Source organism: Talaromyces atroroseus (genome assembly GCF_001907595.1).
Source record: "Talaromyces atroroseus strain IBT 11181 chromosome Unknown scaffold_7, whole genome shotgun sequence".
In the NCBI taxonomy this organism is placed as follows: domain Eukaryota; kingdom Fungi; phylum Ascomycota; class Eurotiomycetes; order Eurotiales; family Trichocomaceae; genus Talaromyces; species Talaromyces atroroseus.
The window spans coordinates 886,883-903,974 of NW_017971439.1; the positions used below are offsets into that span (position 1 = coordinate 886,883).

Here is a 17,092-nt window from a genome sequence, read left to right on the forward strand (position 1 = left end):
CCTTATAGTATCACCCTTTTATGGCAGTGTTGAACTTTTATAATCTTTGAATAACTTCGATCAGAAGCTAATGTCATGTATTTCTTTACGACTTTCGTAGGTAGGATACCAAGTGAAGCATGAGCGGCGCACACAGGACTTTGACTTCTTTCCTTTTCCTTCCTTCTTCATGTCTATTCTCTTTGTGAGTCTGCACCCCAGTTGGTTGAAGTAAGATTAGGATTAGCACTGTCACATAAATTGACATCTTCAAGAAGATATTTAACGATCGTTTGGACTAAGTTACGTTGAAATATCGTTTTTGAACAGGAATGCAGATGTGAAAGCTCATGGTGGAAAGTTTTGAGGCAGCATCTCAGAATGGACATGATGAAGTAATGCGAATATTGCTCGCAGCAGAGATGAAGGGCCACGAAGCCTCCCTCAGCCTAGTTCAACCAGGTGGTTGATGCGAAAGCCTTTCTCTGAAGATATGATCTTCGTCAAACAATGGAGTCCATTTTCTAAACAAAAATGATCTGTGTGACTTGATATTAGGCCTGGAACTTCTCAGATTGTTTTTGGTGGCCTGGATCATTCATATGAATTCTGAGAGCCGTGGTGAAAAAAAGATCCATTTCTTTTATGTCTTAGAGAAATATCAAGCATCATCTCATAATGCCTAGTGAGTAGCATTAGTTGGGGTGCTGCTAGCCGCTGCACTCACAAAGTAAGCTGGGCATAGAGTGACACAGCACTGCGCGCTGTAGTGTCGCACGTTCCCTTTATTCAGGTATACTTGACATAAGATCACTAGTGGTAAGCTAGTTGCCACTTGTCTGATGAGTTAGTTCATGATTAGCTAGTTAACACTCAAACTGGATATCCAATGTCTATTTAGCTCTCATTGTTGTAGATAGATATATACACAGAAAGTATGCTGATGATCAGCTATGTACAATTCAGATCGCATCATTGCAATTAGCCAAATGAAATGAACTTCATATGACTGGATTGTCATCTGCCACATAGAGACAGTTCGCTGGAGAGAATATTCCACGTTCCGAATAGCTCCCATTTCCCGATACGCCAGATGTCTCGTTGATAACTAGGCGAGATGGCGAAGAAATAGACGGGCCACGAAAAGTGTAACAACTCGAACGTATTAAGTTGGGTATGCTCGCATCTAGATATGCTGCAATATCTATGGTGAGACGGCTGAAGTTTCCGTCACCGTTCCCTTGATGCTATTCCGGGCCTGTGTGGGTAGACATATTAGAGAAACAAAGTCATAGAGGCTTTGGGCGCAAGCCAAGGATTGATCTAGCAAGGACCTTTAATGTAAACCCGACTTACGTATAGATTTGCTAGTTGGGTTATCGTTCGCATTACTACCAGCATCGCCAGTCTTGCATTTTCCGGGATAATCCTTCCCACCTGGGTGTAGGGCCTGTGTCGTCTGTGGAAATCATTAGCAAAGCCACATAGCATGCAGATATCTGAGTGTATACCGGCGGTAATGCCGCTCTTCCGAAGGACAATGTTTCGAAATTACGGAAGGGTACTGACTTCGCGGAATTCGTCACCCTCGATATGCACCTCGCGATCACGGATGCGACGCATCAAAGCAAGAAAGTTGCTTTCTTTGAATTTTTGGCTATTGTCGTGACTGAGACTGTCAAGTAGATGACCAGCAGTTCTTGCTAATTCGTCAGAGTCTTCTTTCTGCTCTTGAATATTTGTTTCGCTATTAGGTCCAATCAAGTCAGAGCCAATTCGTATTTCCTCGTGGGATTCTGTTTGTAATGTGGACTCTTCGTTCTTCGAGCCCATATCCACTTCTAATATTTGGTGCTGCTCAGAGCCTGCGATTTCTTGCTCGTGCATGTCAGCCTGGGCTTGATCAAACGCAGCTGCGAAGGCAGATTCGTCAAAGGAGACTGAAGCTTTATCGAAAGTCGACGGTGCTTGTATTGACCCTTGTCCCGCCGGTATAGATGCTACCATGCCATTTACTCCGGGATAAGTAGACATGAAAGGGGCTTGATAATTCGCCATAGTGCCTGCCTGTTGGAAATGAGTTTGAGTATTTTGTTGCACTTGCTGTTGATGTTGCTGTTGGGCGAATTCATTTTGCCAGCCATTCATAGGAGTTGAACGGAAGGATTGGGCTGGCATGACATGGTGTTGCATTAAATTTTGAGGAGGACCGGAAACCTGTAGCTTCTGAAAATCAGAGGCCCAATCCACGTTATCAGAAGCAGAGAACGCAGGTGGAGGTTGATGACGAAGCGGTGCGTCGAAAGCGCCGCTGACTCCTAATTGAGGGGCTGCATTTCCTGAGAAATTGTTCTCGAAAGCTTCGAATTCAGGATCTAGTGCGGCAGCGTTGGGATGTTGCGAGCGGAAATTCTAAATGATACAAGTGAGCCTCTAAGATACAGCGGAGACGGACGTGGAGGACAAATGTACCGGCTGAACAGACGGATGACGATTCACAAGGCGATCTTGCTGTAGGGTTCGGTCGACAGCTGTATGCTTTTGAAAGCTCTGTAATGCATTTGACGGTCCACACAGAGCGTCCGCCATCGTGGTAGCTCTATTAAGCGTAACTTCCGGGCGATGCTATAGAGATATAGTTGACGGCCTAGTCAAGAATCAAGCACCGTAAGACTCGGTGGGCAAGTTGCGGCACGATGGAACCAAATGTTGTTTCGAGTACAATCAAGAAGATGGATAATGAACGCCAGGGACTGTCAACTTAGCTTAGATGAATCAAGTCGTCAGTCAAGCCGAGGTAGGAAGTTGGTTGGTGGCACTTGAAAGCCGAATGTGGGGAAGTTGCCTTGCTGCCTTGCTGCCTGGCCGATAAGATAAGTAGCCTGCTTGATGCCTGGAATTCCAGGCTCCAAGCAGGTACTAGCGCAGCCGGAGGAAAGTGCGGCCAAGTCGCCCGCAAGTCGCTGTATCTACAAAACATTGGCATACCACGCATCTTGCTTTTTGTTTTATCCCCTTCCAATTGTCTTTTACAGCTGCAAGTAGCTCCAGGGCGCATTTGCGGCGCATTCTGCTGTGCACATTTCTACGTCATGGTTCGTGAACAGCTCTCCTATCCCGGCGACTGACTATTGATCTGGCCTTACTGACCCCATGTGCTTCGACCACAGGCGCAAGTTATTTCCAACTCTGGCCACGATGACATGATTGTATGTCCATTGTCGAATTTTCAATTCTTCCACAATCTCTAGCTTGCTTAATGACATGCGCACCCGGCTAACTGAAGTCGATTGTGTAGCACGATGCTACCCTTGACTACTACGGGCGGCGACTAGCCACATGCTCATCAGACAAAACAATCAAGATTTTTGAGGTTGAAGGGGAAACACATAGACTGGTTGATACTTTGAAAGGGTGAGAGCAGTCCCGGCCGAGTTTTTTTGTGACAAGCTGGACCCAATCTCTAATATTGCCTCTGGGACAGACACGAAGGTGCAGTATGGTGTGTGGCTTGGGTACGTTATGACTCTTCGACTTCTCGACGAGAACAAATACTTAGATCTGGAAACCTACAATTAGGCACATCCGAAGTTCGGCACAATCCTAGCATCCTCTTCCTACGATGGCAAAGTCTTGATTTGGCGCGAACAGCCTTCCAGTGCCCCAACCAACGGCAGCCCGTGGACAAAGGTCTTTGACTTTTCTCTCCACACTGCATCAGTGAATATTGTGTCATGGGCCCCGCATGAAAGTGGTTGTGTTCTTGCTTGCGCCTCCTCGGATGGTCAGGTCAGCGTGCTGGAATTCCGGGACAATAGCTGGACTCATCAAATGTTCCATGCTCACGGCATGGGTGTTAACGCTGTAAGCTGGGCACCGGCTGCGTCTCCAGGCAGTCTCATAAGTGCGAATCCCGGACCGGGTCAACAACGAAGGTTTGTTACTGGTGGAAGTGACAACCTCGTCAAGATTTGGGATTATAGGTATGAAAACGCATCAACAGCATCCCAATTCTAAGCACTAACAGTTTCTTTCTTTTCTCTTTTTTTAGCCCCGAGTCAAAGTCATACAACCCCGTCCAGACCTTAGAAGGACATACGGATTGGGTGCGAGATGTGGCTTGGTCACCCAGCATTCTTTCTAAGTCGTACATTGCCTCGGCTTCACAGGATAAGACTGTTCGGATTTGGACATCCGACGCCTCAGCCCCTGGCCAGTGGACGAGCACCGTGCTCGAATTTGATTCGGTTTTATGGCGAGTCAGCTGGAGCCTGAGCGGTAACATCCTCGCTGTGAGCGGAGGCGACAATAAGGTGACATTGTGGAAAGAGAATCTCAAGGGCGAGTGGGAGAAAGTGAAAGACATTGAAGATTAAACGAATAGTTGAACGGCAGGTGGCTGAAAATGATCTACTTTTTCATAACACTTTTCTGTACTTTTTTCCCTCCCCCAATCGTTTTAGAGCAGCTACAGCAAGTCACTCGCCATTTTCACCGTAATGATACAACACCCGATTATCAATGCCTTTCTTTTATATAGCTTACAGTCAAGTTTTGCGCAGGAGTGATATAGGATGATGGCGTTTATAAGCTGAGGAATATAATGCACATCCCAAAATATATCCTTGGAAATTAGGTACCTATTCTCGTTCTAGTCCATAGCAGCAATAGAAATAGCCAGATCACAGTATTCCAGGTCCAAAAACATGTGCCAACTGCATGCCCAAGTCTTTGTCTTTGCTATCCTCCCAATAGATGCATGGTCCACGTTCCGACCCTGGGTGATCTTCACCTAACATATCAAAATAATGGCCTAGCATAATCTTGCCTCCTGGCAAAAGAACGCCTTCAAAGCCATACACGCAGTCAAAGTCTTCGTAGAGATTGGGATTCCAGTTCTCTTCCTCAGCATCATCAATAACTTCACCGCCGTCGTGACCATACCTGATATAACTAATGAAACAGATACGGACCCAGCCGGGAATTTGTCCCTGTGGTTTAGGAATCGCCTCCCAAAATCCCCGTACGCGATACAAGACTGTATCAGTGATGTAGAAACCTTGGGTGCCGGCGAAAAAGGTTCTTGGGTGTAATTCAGTCATGAGGAATGTTTCATCGAATATGTTGGACCAAGGTAAAGGCTCTTTATCGATGGTCTTCATTGTTAGGAACTAATATATTATTGAACATCTCACATGTTTAGGGAAAGTTTGAGTTTGAAATGTGGCTTACCATCTTGATCGCCTCGTGCTCACTCTCTGGGCCAGCACAGGTTTGCTCTTCCTGTAAGATTTCGACTGTTGATGGGTGAGGATGAATGCAAGCTGTAGATGAGTATTTGCGTTAGTCATTCTGAGGATGTCTGATTCTCTTGGAAGTAAAATAAGTGGTAGTAGGTCTTAAACTCCACTCTGATACCTCCTCCTGCGTTGGTCCCGAGACTTGCAGGTATCTTGGAATAATAAAGAAAGCAGGCACACTGACAGTAATACCCAGTCCAACAGCCGGTTGGAATCTCTACCTGTTCCAAAGGGCGATTCCACGCTTTTGGTTTTGGCTCGGTGTCCAAATAAGACGACACGAAGGTTTGCTCTCGAGAGCTAAGGAGGTGTCGCTGCCAGAAGTTGCGTATATGCAACAACGTCTCTAGCTTTACGTCGCCCATTTGCACGAGGGGCTCGCGTATCAGGTCTTGGTAGGCGTAGACTTGCGCAATGTCATAATTGCTTCGTAAGCATGGCCTTGCGTCATGAGAATTCAGACACAGATGAGTGAGGCACTATTCCACCAGGAAAAACAAAAAAGACTTGTTTAGTGAAAAGACCTCCACTGCGAGGGGCATATAAAACACTGACTAGTTGAATTGAGCAAAAGAGGTCAGATGGGTTGGGATTACTTCTCTGACCATCCTCCCAAACCATTGGCCTGTTGAGGAAATTGGTTTTTCGAACAGCTTCGGCAATCTTCAGCATGTTCTTGGAGAAAGTAGGTAAAGAGCCGTTCTTTGAAGGCAAGTATGACTCTAGCAGGAGAGTTTGGATTACCTCCAGCCACACGCGCTCGCGATTTGATTCTTTGGGCCGCGAAAAGACCCTCTGAGCGAGAACGAAGGCTCGTGTTTGGTACTCGATCTTTAGCAAGTCTGAGGGGTACTTCCATGCCGAGTCGTATTGGTCTTCAAATATGTTCCTCCAGACACCTGATAGAGGTGAAAGCACGTGTTCTGCCAACCATCGGCATGTGAGAGCAAAAGACAGTAGATCTGCGTCAGAACCAAGCAGGCTGGCGACGTGCTGCACGACCTATAGATGTTTATGTCATTAGAGAGCCTTTTCACACTCAATTAGGTCTCACTCCTCGGCCTTACCTCGCCTGGAAGGCGAAAGATTGGAGACACCTGGTCCGCCATGGTGCGAACGAGAGGCATAGCCCAAAGGGAGATTATGAGTGATCTTGTAAGAAGTCAGAGATGTCGATCACAAACTGAAAGGCGCACCGGTGTGCCCGCAGGTAAGTGGGAAGTACGCCTGGAGTGAGCTTTTTGGGGAAGCTGGTTCGAACTTTCAGAAAGTGAATGTATGAAGGAGAAAAGAGGTAAAATTTCTGGAGGAGGAAGTTGTTCTGGAAAGAGTGTACGTTGCCCAAATATGAAGATCTGACAGGAAATGTTCACAACCCTAGCCAGAGGTGTATCAGTGTCCAATAACTCGGTTTCAGCTTCAAAAGTTCGTCAAAGTGAGACCACTCGTAATATACAGATAGATCAAAGAAACGTATTATGTGTGCCTAGCCTGATGCATCCTAACACTTGCCTTGACACCCCAACCATCACTCAGGAGGTCTTTTACCTCCTCAAGACTCAAACCGCTCATTTCCGGATAGATGCGCCACACGCCAAACCACCCAAAAACGCACACCATTGCATATATAACAAAAGTCCAACCCGGAGTTAGCATTTCCATCATAGGCAGAAAAGTCAAGCCAACAATGAAATTGGAAGCCCAATTCGTAGCTGTAGCCAAAGCTGACCCAAGGGAACGCACAGACAAGGGAAACAATTCCGATTGTTGCCAGGGAACTGTTCCTAGACCCGAAGCGTACGCAGCCGTGTATACAGTAAGAGAGACTAGAATGAGAGTAGGTAGAGAAGATGTACCCAACGACTGCGCATGGTCTTGATCAGATGATGGCGAAGCAGCAAGCTGCGAAAAGGCAAGAGCACATCCGAGCAACGCGAAGATCATGAAAGGTATGGAAAATAAAAGGATACGGCGACGCCCAACGTGATCAATCAAGGCGAACGCAAATAACGTGAAGACAAAGTTGGTTCCCGCAACGGTGAGGGATGTAAGGGTTGGGGAAGAAAACGAGAGGGATTCAAATAAAGTTGCAGAGAAATACATCAAGCTATTAAAGCCACAAAGCTGTTGAAAGCCCTGCAACATCATGGCAATGATCAAGGCTCGTCTATTGCCATCCACACCCCAAAGCTCGATCATCGTTCGTAAAGCTCGGTTGAAGTTACTTTCCGAATTATTGTGATGGAGTTCGGCTGCTTCTCCTGCAACATCTTCTTCAATATCCCTCAGAACAGTATTTGCCATGTATGCAGCTTGTGAGTCCGAACCAAAGATCTTGGTCAGGACTACCTTCGCTTCTGCCTTTCGGCCAGCTTGAACAAGCCACCTAGGCGACTCGGGGAGGAAAAGTAAGATTGTTAGTTGCATAACTGCAGGAAATGCTCCTAAGCCAACAATCCATCGCCAACCTCCATGCTCAGACGAAAATAACCAGCCAACGACGTATGCGACTACTTGGCCTCCGGTGATAAAGAGGCTCAGTATCGTGACCAGTCTTCCTCGTAGGTTTGATGGAGATAATTCTGATATATATCTAGCTATGTCATCAGTAAAGGTTAAGGAATATATGTTTAAGTTAAGAGAGTGGCAAGAGGTAAGTAGAGAAGCTGGACTTACAAAGATGATACCATGCTAGCAGCTCCCACGGCCAGCCCAACAATACTACGCCCAGTGACCATACCAATTACAGTAGATGTAAGCGCTTGGGTCAGTGAACCAATGGTGAAAAGAGCATCTGCAGCTAGTAAAACCTTTCTCCGGCCAATACTATCTGCATAAATTCCAGCCAAGGGGCTAGCAATAAGCGCGAACAGGCTGGTACAAGAGGTAATGATGCTTTTTTCAAATGTCGTCAAGAGTTCTCCAGATAAATCTGTTTTTATAGACACTAAAGTGGCCGATATGACACCAGTACTATATCAAACCAAGGTCAGTATGACTGCAGTACATAATGACGATGCATTGACTTTATTTGCTTGGGTTTTTTCCATACTCATAACCAAATAGAAGACCGCTTATTCCTGCGGAAAATGTGAGAGCCCAGATAAATAGGCCACCTAGTCCCTCAGGAGACACGTCTGACAATTCATGTGCAGCATCCCCTGAAATGTCGCCGTCGTTGGCCAAAAGCGGCTCGTCGGCAGTTAGACGGCGCTCCATATCTGGTCTGACGACGTTAAACTAATAGCAAAGATGAGGTGAATAATGCAATATGAAATATAATAGTATGTCCCCGTTGAGCTGTAATGCCCATGCACATTTCAAGACATGTTTATAAGGAGGAATGAGACGGTGAAATGAAGGAGCTGTAGTTGTCCCATGCAAAATGCTATTGGTGGGAGAGTGACCCAGTCTGTAACACTGCCTCCTATTGGCCATAGCTCAACTACTACGTCGGGATTCCCTACTTTGGGAGATATGAACAAGACTGTCAGTAGGGCAGGCCACTTGCAGTACTTGTCTATCAGGAAGGTCCTTACGCATCAAGTATATTGATCCTCATCATGTGTCTAAGCACTGAGCTGTACAAAGTTTAGATTTAAGGGTAAATACTAGTGAGTGACAGCTACTGGGCCCTAGCTACTCCTGCAGCATCTGCCTGAGCAGAGATCTTCTTCTTATAGGCCTTCACGTCCCCGTCGAACTTCTCCACGCGGCCGTGGTCACACACCCACAGACTGGTGCAGACGTTTTGTAGCATGGTCACGTCGTGAGACACCATGAGAACACCACCTTGGAAATTTTGGAGAGCTTGGGACAAGGCGTCCATGGCTTCAATATCAAGGTGATTGGAAGGTTCGTCGAGGACGAGAATATGAGGATTCGTCAGGGACAGGCAGGCGAACGCTACACGAGACTTTTGACCTCCTGAAAGCAGGCCAAGTTTCTGAAGACCTGTCATGCCAGTAATGCCAAACCTGTTCTGTCGTTAGTACACTGTCATGAATGCCGGGACTGGCCCACAATTTTGAAGAGAAACTTACGCTCCAAGATGTCTGCGGTATTCTTCATCAGTCTTGCCGGGATAATTCTTTGTCATGAATCCCACTGCGCTGTCGTTAAGATCTAGAGCATCAACGTGATGTTGAGCAAAGTATCCAACTCTCAAACGGGGGTTTTGAGAAATTAGGCCCCTTGTAGGTTGCAGCTGTCCAATAAGAAGTTTCAACACAGTAGTTTTACCAGCACCGTTCGGTCCTACAATACCGATACGAGAATCGAGTTGCACATCCAAATCAACATCACTGAGGAGAGGCTTGTCTTTAGTGTAGCCAAAAGCGACTCCAGTCATTTGTATGATTGGAGGGGAAAGCTTTTCAACATCAGGGAACTTGAAGTGTACAACATATTCACTCTCTGGCGGTTCAAGAACTGGCATGCGTTCCAGTTTCTTGATTCTTGATTGCGCTTCCGACGACTTGGCGGCGTTATAACGAAACTTGTCAATAAAGGCTATAAATACGTTAGTCACGAGATAGAGAAGTATTGTATGCTGAAACCCATGAATATACCTTGCAAATGTGCTCGTTGCGCCATCTGGTTCTCATACTCGCGCTTAGCGTTCTTCCTACGCTCTTCCTTGGTTGCATAGAACGACTCTGTTCAGATGGGAAATATTAGCAAAGGTTGATAGGATTCGAAAGAGAGTCTCCACAAAGGGCAAAACAGTACCGAAGTTAGCCCCCTTGTAATAATCCAGTCTTTCTGAATGTTGATGCATGATATCCGTCGCAACCTCGTTCAAGAATGCACGATCGTGCGAAACAACTAGAACTGTACTTGGGTACGACTGAAGATAGTTGGATAAGAAGGTGATAGACGGGACATCCAACATGTTCGACGGTTCTGTGTTTTATGTTAAATCAAGGACCTAGGATGCCAAATATGTGATAACGCTTACCATCGAGTAGAAGCAAATCGGGTTCACAGAAAAGGGCACGGGCAAGTGCCAATCTCATCCTCCAACCACCGGAAAATGTCTTGGTGGCAAATGTTTGGCGTTCTGGAGAAAATCCAAGACCGGCAAGAATGCTGGCAGCGCGAGATTCGGCTTTGTCTGATTCCATTTCGGCAAGCTTTGCGTGAATATCCGTGAGTGTGATATCTAGGCCGTCTCTTTCTTGGTCCAATCTAGCAGCGTCCTTGGAGGTATCTGCCATGGATGATCTCTCGGCATCTAGAGCTGCCAATTTTTTGGTGATATTCTGGAATTCAAAATCAGTCAACACTCAGAGAAAAAAAAAAAAAAAAAAACACGATCTCAACTTACGTCTTGCTCTTGGAGCAAGTGTTTACGCCAAACGTCAGCGTCTAGGACCGCTTGCAGTGCAGGCGTATCATCTCCCGTAATCTGCAACATGAAATAAGCATTTTGTCAAGCAAGTCTACTAAGTCAGACACAAACCTCTTGTTCAACGTGCAAGATAGATATATGAGTTGGAATTGCCACCTCTCGGCGACTCAAGGCACGGAGCAGTGTACTCTTTCCGATACCATTTTGACCGACAAGACCATACCTTCGGCCATAAGCCATTGATAGCGATGTATCAGTAAGGATTCTTTTTCCGCCTATCGATATGTCTATTCCGTCGACCTTTATATCCTTGCTCTTGGACTGTGCGTCGGCTCCCAGTTGAAGAGGGTTGACAGCCATGAAAAACTCTTCGTACGACTGAGTGCTATCAGGTTGCTCGAGCAGACGTGACGATTCATATTCAACGTTTTTCATCAACTTCTTGTCCTGCTTGGCTCTAATCTTTCGTTCCGCCTTTTCGAGCTTCTTGCGGTCGACTCGAGACTCTACTTTCCGTGAGGCGGCTGCCTCCAGATCCACCGATGCGCCTGCCAACCCCAGTGTGGATGAGATGTTTCTCTGAGAGCCCACGTGGATCGTCTGGTCGAGTTTCTTCGCAGCAAAGGGTATTTGCCGGCGCTCCGCATCGATGCCATCAGCAGAATTCAATGTCGAGATAAATTTTTCCACCAGGTTCCGAATGGCCTTTTCGTTCTCAGCTGAAAAGTCGCCCGATGCCGAGACAAGGATCTCCGTAACTGTTTCGGCCGCCTCAGCTAGCGGAGAAGGTGCGTTTGCATCGGCATCCTCGACGTATGCATGTGAAGCGTGAGTCAAATAGCCCTAAAAACTTGCCGTGTCAGTTTTTAGGGATTTTTAGTCATTGCTTGCGCGGAAAAGGCATACAAGGGAGTATTCTGAAATGACATGGTCAATGCCGGGGATTTGTGCTTTTAGGTCAGCCTCCATGGCGAAAGGCTCTGAATACGTTGTGTTGAGTGGCGGCGGGTTAACAAGCTCGATCCGATATGTTCTTCCATGTTCGTTTCTGATCAATTCGTGGGGTGATTCTGCGGAGCAAGATCCAAGCTTTCTATTGGCCAGCGGTCGGCCGGGCCGCCAGCCAATCACAGCCTTGCCCAACACAGAGTACAATTTACTTTATCGGAACAAACATCGCAGCACATTCTTGTTACGTAGCACGCAAGAGACTGTGTACTGAGACTGCATATTGGTGCTAACTAGCATTATTCTGACGATTGAGAACGTGAGCTTCCTTTGTCGTCGGCATCAGTAACAGCCTAACTAGGACGTAGTTAACGTTAGTCAACAGCTGAGCAAGCCATTAATCTATGAGGTATTAGTGCGTATAACCTCGTCGGCACGCTAAACTTGGCTTCCAAGTTTCTCGTAACTTAGTCAATAGCCAAGCTAGATTGCAATTTCCACGACTGGCCCACCGCTGTGACGCAAGAGAGGGAGATCTCTCGAAGACGATTTAGCTTCCACCAGCTGAGAGAAATTGGCCCTGGAAACATCTCTCAGCGCGATTCATAGTGACCTTGGTGGTGGACATATGTGGTTCTTATAAATACGGAGTCTCCGTATTTTGATCACCCGTGGGTCCTTGGGCCGTTTCGGAAATTTTTCTTCCTCTTGCACAATATGGGTAAAGAAAAGGGGCCAGTAATAATCGAATTTTTCCCAATAGTACGGACCCCGGAGGACGTACTCTGCAAAGGTATATTCTTTCCGCGGTGTGTACGGGCGTCGAGAGGGCTGACTGAGAGTTATGAGCGGGTCTCAGCCCAGCACATCATCGACGAGTCGACGACAAGCCATCGCAAACCAATCGTGCACTAGTGCTAGTACTAGACTTTAGTTGCGGCCGGCGGCCAGGCCTCCCAGATCCAAATTGGCGAAGCGCTAATCTATCCGTACGTACATGGGCGCAAGTAACACTTTGTACGGCGTACGGGAGCATTCCGTAGGCGTACATAATCATAGACTCTGTGCACTGCGGTACCTGCGGTTGATTGGGATCTCGATCGCGAATCCACCCTTGCCCCTGCGACAGGCACCTCCAGTGCTGTAAGGGATACGCTAGCAAGCTGGAAGAAGCAATAATCAGCAACAAACTAAGCGAAACCAGGCCTTCCATTTCCACCAAGTAAAGGAAGACTGGCATTAGTGTTTCTTCTCTGCACGGGGAATGCCAATAGCCGCGTTGTATGTGCCCATTTTCCGATCAGCCTGGTGGTCTACTCGTGCCGTGTCGTGAATAATAGAAGCAGGCCCTTGCAAGGAAATGCGCATTATGTACCGTAATATTGGCAATGCCGAACCAATGGATTGATTGATTGACTGAATGAACGACTGAAGCGCGCAAAAGGAGAGAAAGAGAGAAATAAAAGAGGAAGCAGGCGCCAGCCTCTTTCCCTTCCAGACAAGTCAAGTTAGAGCGAGCCGTGGCTGCCCTGGTTGGTTGGTTCCCGCTGCCCGGCGACTTCCTGCCTTGTGTGTTGTTGTGTCGTCCCTAGCGCGAAGTTTCCCCAGCCTTGTTGACATCTCTCTTCTCTCCCTCCCTCTCTCCCTCTCCGCGTCAATGCGTCCCACGGTCTCGCAGAGGGAGGTGCCTTCATTTTCACGGCTCTGAACCTGTCTGCGAGCGACTTTCTCTTCGCTTCTGGCCTTCTCAAGCGTTCGTTCATTGCCAGGCTGCCCCGCCTCCGTGTTGACCGTTGTCCGGAGTCCTCGCCCAAGTCGTGCACCATATCAAATCACTCGGGGCTTGTTGAACCTAAGAATTCTAGATTGTGTCGCTCTTTTTTTTTTTTTTTTTTCTTAGTTTATCACAATGTGGACAAGCTTGGATGCTTGTACGATATCAATGCTCCCTTAAAGTCAGCAATTTCGAGCCGCCTCACCAGATCGAGACCAGGATGGAGCACATCTCTACAGTAAGTACTTCTTATTCCTGAACAGATCACGAACACCTTGCTTGAATCTGGCTTATCAAGCCTCATGTCTGTTTCTCAGCATATACGTATCTATGAACTTCAAGAAACTGACTTCAATTAAGTTGTGCGCCGTGAGTACCGTCGGCATTGCTGCGACTGGCTTTTCTCTAGCCCGCCGAGAACAGCAAAACTGGTCCCAGTCGATCTCAAGCTCGAGACATTCGACTCTCCCACACATTATACCCACCGAAACCGTTAACTTGAAACCATTCCATAGCCAGACCAAATTTGAAGGATCCCCGACGGAGCGGACACAGAGCGAGGTGGGCATTCCGGATTCTAAGCCGAACCTGGTGATATCGCAAAGAAGAAGAGAACGGCGACGCCGGCAAACCTACGCGAATCCCCCTTCAAAGCTATCTGCTGGCGAGGCCTCTGCGCAGGAGAGCAGTGCAAATAGCGGCCGGCCTTCGTCTTCGTGGCTGAGACGCATCTCAATAATTTCTTCTACCAACACGAGCAGCTCAACGCCCAGTCCGACAACCACCTCTCCGCCTGTAAATAGACCCTATGCGCAGACGTCGAGCCGACGAAATTCAATTAATAGGGCACCGAATAAGTTAATAAAGCGATCTGCTTCGCAACATTCTATCAAACAACCGGAAGACGTCCCGCGCCGACCTAGATCAAATACCTTTGGCTTACGGCGTCCGGCAACAAGTCACCAACGATCTAGCAAAGTCGACCATAGGGCAAGCATAAGCCAGGATCTGGACTTGTCTGTTCCACCAAAATTTCTAGAGAGTCTACTGGCCAAAGAAAACGATCGCTCTGATTTGGGCAGTAACAGCTGGAAGCCTTTCTTCGCCTCCGCCTATGATAAACGACGCAAAGAATCGACAAGCAATGCCATTGTGACGATCAAGCCGAATCGCCCACCCAATTCCGGGTATTATCCCGATTATCCAACTTTAATGCTCTCTTCCTCTATTCAGATTCCTGTTAATGGGAACATGGCAACGAATCACAACTCCTCGCAGCCAACCAACGTTATTCCCTTTCGCGACCCTTTCTCTCAACATATCAACGCCAATAATGCTAATCACATCACTACTTCTAACCCAAAGGACAAACGCAGACCCATTCGATCCTCATCCATTTCAGATCTGTCCGGAAGCAACCGCAAAACTCGCCGTGGTTCTATAAAGGGCGATAACAAAAGCCCGACCGCTGCCTCTCGCTTTTATTCCAAAGATAGGATTGTGTCTAATCCTTTCCCAAGAACCTCAGGCACGGGAAAAGCTGGAAGTCCTCGGCTAAGGCGCAAAAGGAACTTCACCGAGTCTGACACTTTCAACCGACCTCAGACTGCGCCTAACGCCCCTCATTTATATTCCCAATCACCATATGCCGATGCACCTTTCTCTAGAAGCCTTGGGTTTCCAGTCGACTCGCTAAAGTTAACTGATTCGTCGATACGTTACAGGACTGAAAGCTATGATAACAAAGCCTCTCCAACTAGCTTCCCTTCTACTGGTACTTCACCTCCAATTGTTCGCTATTCCCGCAACCAGCGTCTCTCTGGGGCTACATCTGATTGGGCATCAACCCTCATAGGCTCGGATGATACTCGCGTTTTCACTTCAGCAGATGAAGATGACCAGAGTGACTCGGTTTTTGACTCGTTCCGCACGCGAATGTCATCCGGCAGCCATCCGGGCCGCCGGGGTCCACATATTGAGACGATATTTAATGATCTTTCAGATGGTGATCTCAAGAAAGGAGTTCCTGTTACTGTCGACGACCTCGGATTTGAAAATTTGCGCTTGTCGCAATTCACACCAGGATCTTCTTTAAGTGATGTAAACTCCATGAGCACGCCGTTGGCGCTATCGGAAGCAAAAGATGCAGACGCTACGCCAACGCCTCCTACAAGAAACACCCAGAAAACATCTCTCTATTCGTCTCCCGTGAAACCAGTGGACCATCGTATTCGAGAATCGGTGTTTAGCACAAGTGACGATGCAATGATGGATGATGGAGGCATTGACTTGGATGCATCATTTGAAGAGGGGTTAACAGTCACTCGGCCTCGGCACAATCACGACGCTTTCACTCCCTCGCTAACAAGACAGAGTTCTGGGATAGGTACAAGAGCAAGTGTCTTCGACTGGAGTGAGCGTGACCCCCAGGCTCACGAGATTCGACCAAGTACTGTACACGGAAAGCAAGTTATTGGGCCGAGAAGCACACGTAGAGCGACTCGTAAGGTACCGAGCGCCATCCATCTGCGGAGCCAGAGTGTACCAGTCTCGCGGGACGGCCCAACGCCAAGTGATAGTCGACAGCCTTCAGCCAAATTCGGCACCTGGGGTTTGGGTCAAAAAGGAGTGAGCGAGGATTGGGATGGCGATTTTGACTTTGGCGATGACGATTTGGAAATTGGCGAAAACACATCTTCAATGCATACTATGAAGGTACCACAGGCTATTATGGAAACACAAGCCAGCGTCCACGGCCAGTACGGCCATGTGCAGGAATTGACACTTCTGGTGGAGGAGCTGAAACGGTTACGGGCCCAGGGAAATACGTTGCATCTCATCCACGGCGCATCTGGTGGACTCTGGAAGGAAGCAGAGGGTATCGTTAACCTTGCAACATTTGAAGACGATGAGAACTCATGGCAGGTCCCTGGTTCACCGTCATCTTGTGGAAGTTTCGATGATTTTGACACCTCGCCGTCTCCTCCACAGAAAGCCTGGAAGTATAATAATGATAATGATACGAAACGACCACCACTTACTTTTTGGAGCGACATGGATCACAACTCAAAGCTTTCTGGTAACAAAGATCCGTCAGCAAAGGCAAAGTCTGTTCTAGAAACAATTTATCAGCAACGAGGATCATCGGACACTCAATCATATGAAAATGCAAGTCATCCGCAACAGAAACTTCCATTTGATACCCAGTCCCTCAAAGAATTGGTCACTCGAGCCGGTGTGGTGACACGTGCATTGAAAGATGTTATACGTCGAGCCGAAGGCGTCACAACAACCGATGAACCCGCCATCCCATCAGATCCTCCGTTCAGCCGAATTTTCGCTCAAAGTTCATCATGATGTTTTACACGAATTTCTTTTTTCTGGTGTCTTCAAGGCGCTTGTAGGAACTGCTCCGTTTGTGTTCGGTGTTCATTTTTGCCGTCAACAGAGACCAGATATCAGTCTCTGTAACTCATTACTATTCTCTGTACATTTCTTTTCCTGAGTATGGGCTCCCACAGCGAGCCACCTGAAAACCAGTTCAAAGTCCAACGCTGAGATACTTCTTGGTTTGGCTCTGGTGTAATGATCTTTGATTTTCCTCTGTATTCTTTCATCCTTATCACTTTTATTGATATAACTACTTGTGACCCTCCATACGCATCACATATCCCTTTTTATTATCCCATTGACTATCCTTCATCCTAACCAATCGGACATAAGACTTCAGGTCTTGTC

At 47.3% G+C, this 17,092-nt stretch overlaps 4 protein-coding genes across 4 annotated transcripts; 2 read left to right on the forward strand and 2 right to left on the reverse strand.

The window, feature by feature from the left end:
- Positions 1-1,226: 1,226 nt before the first annotated feature.
- On the reverse strand, positions 1,227-2,568 carry UA08_05776 (hypothetical protein; the record flags this gene model as incomplete). The annotated part of the gene is made up of 4 exons (XM_020268083.1): positions 1,227-1,237; positions 1,336-1,438; positions 1,549-2,391; positions 2,452-2,568. The coding sequence occupies 4 exons, from the start codon at positions 2,566-2,568 to the stop codon at positions 1,227-1,229; spliced, it is 1,074 nt and encodes a 357-aa protein (XP_020119212.1).
- A 503-nt stretch (positions 2,569-3,071) lies between these two features.
- UA08_05777 (Protein transport protein sec13) lies at positions 3,072-4,355 on the forward strand (the record flags this gene model as incomplete). The annotated part of the gene is made up of 6 exons (XM_020268085.1): positions 3,072-3,074; positions 3,150-3,188; positions 3,278-3,393; positions 3,464-3,494; positions 3,559-3,962; positions 4,031-4,355. The coding sequence occupies 6 exons, from the start codon at positions 3,072-3,074 to the stop codon at positions 4,353-4,355; spliced, it is 918 nt and encodes a 305-aa protein (XP_020119014.1).
- A 306-nt stretch (positions 4,356-4,661) lies between these two features.
- UA08_05778 (hypothetical protein) lies at positions 4,662-11,601 on the reverse strand (the record flags this gene model as incomplete). The annotated part of the gene is made up of 17 exons (XM_020268086.1): positions 4,662-5,150; positions 5,212-5,303; positions 5,464-5,758; positions 5,835-6,281; positions 6,347-6,431; positions 6,476-6,600; positions 6,828-7,872; positions 7,956-8,153; positions 8,332-8,519; positions 8,923-9,256; positions 9,323-9,791; positions 9,851-9,937; positions 10,011-10,184; positions 10,240-10,543; positions 10,609-10,689; positions 10,744-11,475; positions 11,539-11,601. The coding sequence occupies 17 exons, from the start codon at positions 11,599-11,601 to the stop codon at positions 4,662-4,664; spliced, it is 5,208 nt and encodes a 1,735-aa protein (XP_020119013.1).
- Positions 11,602-13,574: 1,973 nt separating this feature from the next.
- Positions 13,575-16,711, forward strand: UA08_05779 (hypothetical protein; the record flags this gene model as incomplete). The annotated part of the gene is made up of 2 exons (XM_020268087.1): positions 13,575-13,592; positions 13,715-16,711. The coding sequence occupies 2 exons, from the start codon at positions 13,575-13,577 to the stop codon at positions 16,709-16,711; spliced, it is 3,015 nt and encodes a 1,004-aa protein (XP_020119240.1).
- Between the last annotated feature and the right edge of the window lie 381 nt (positions 16,712-17,092).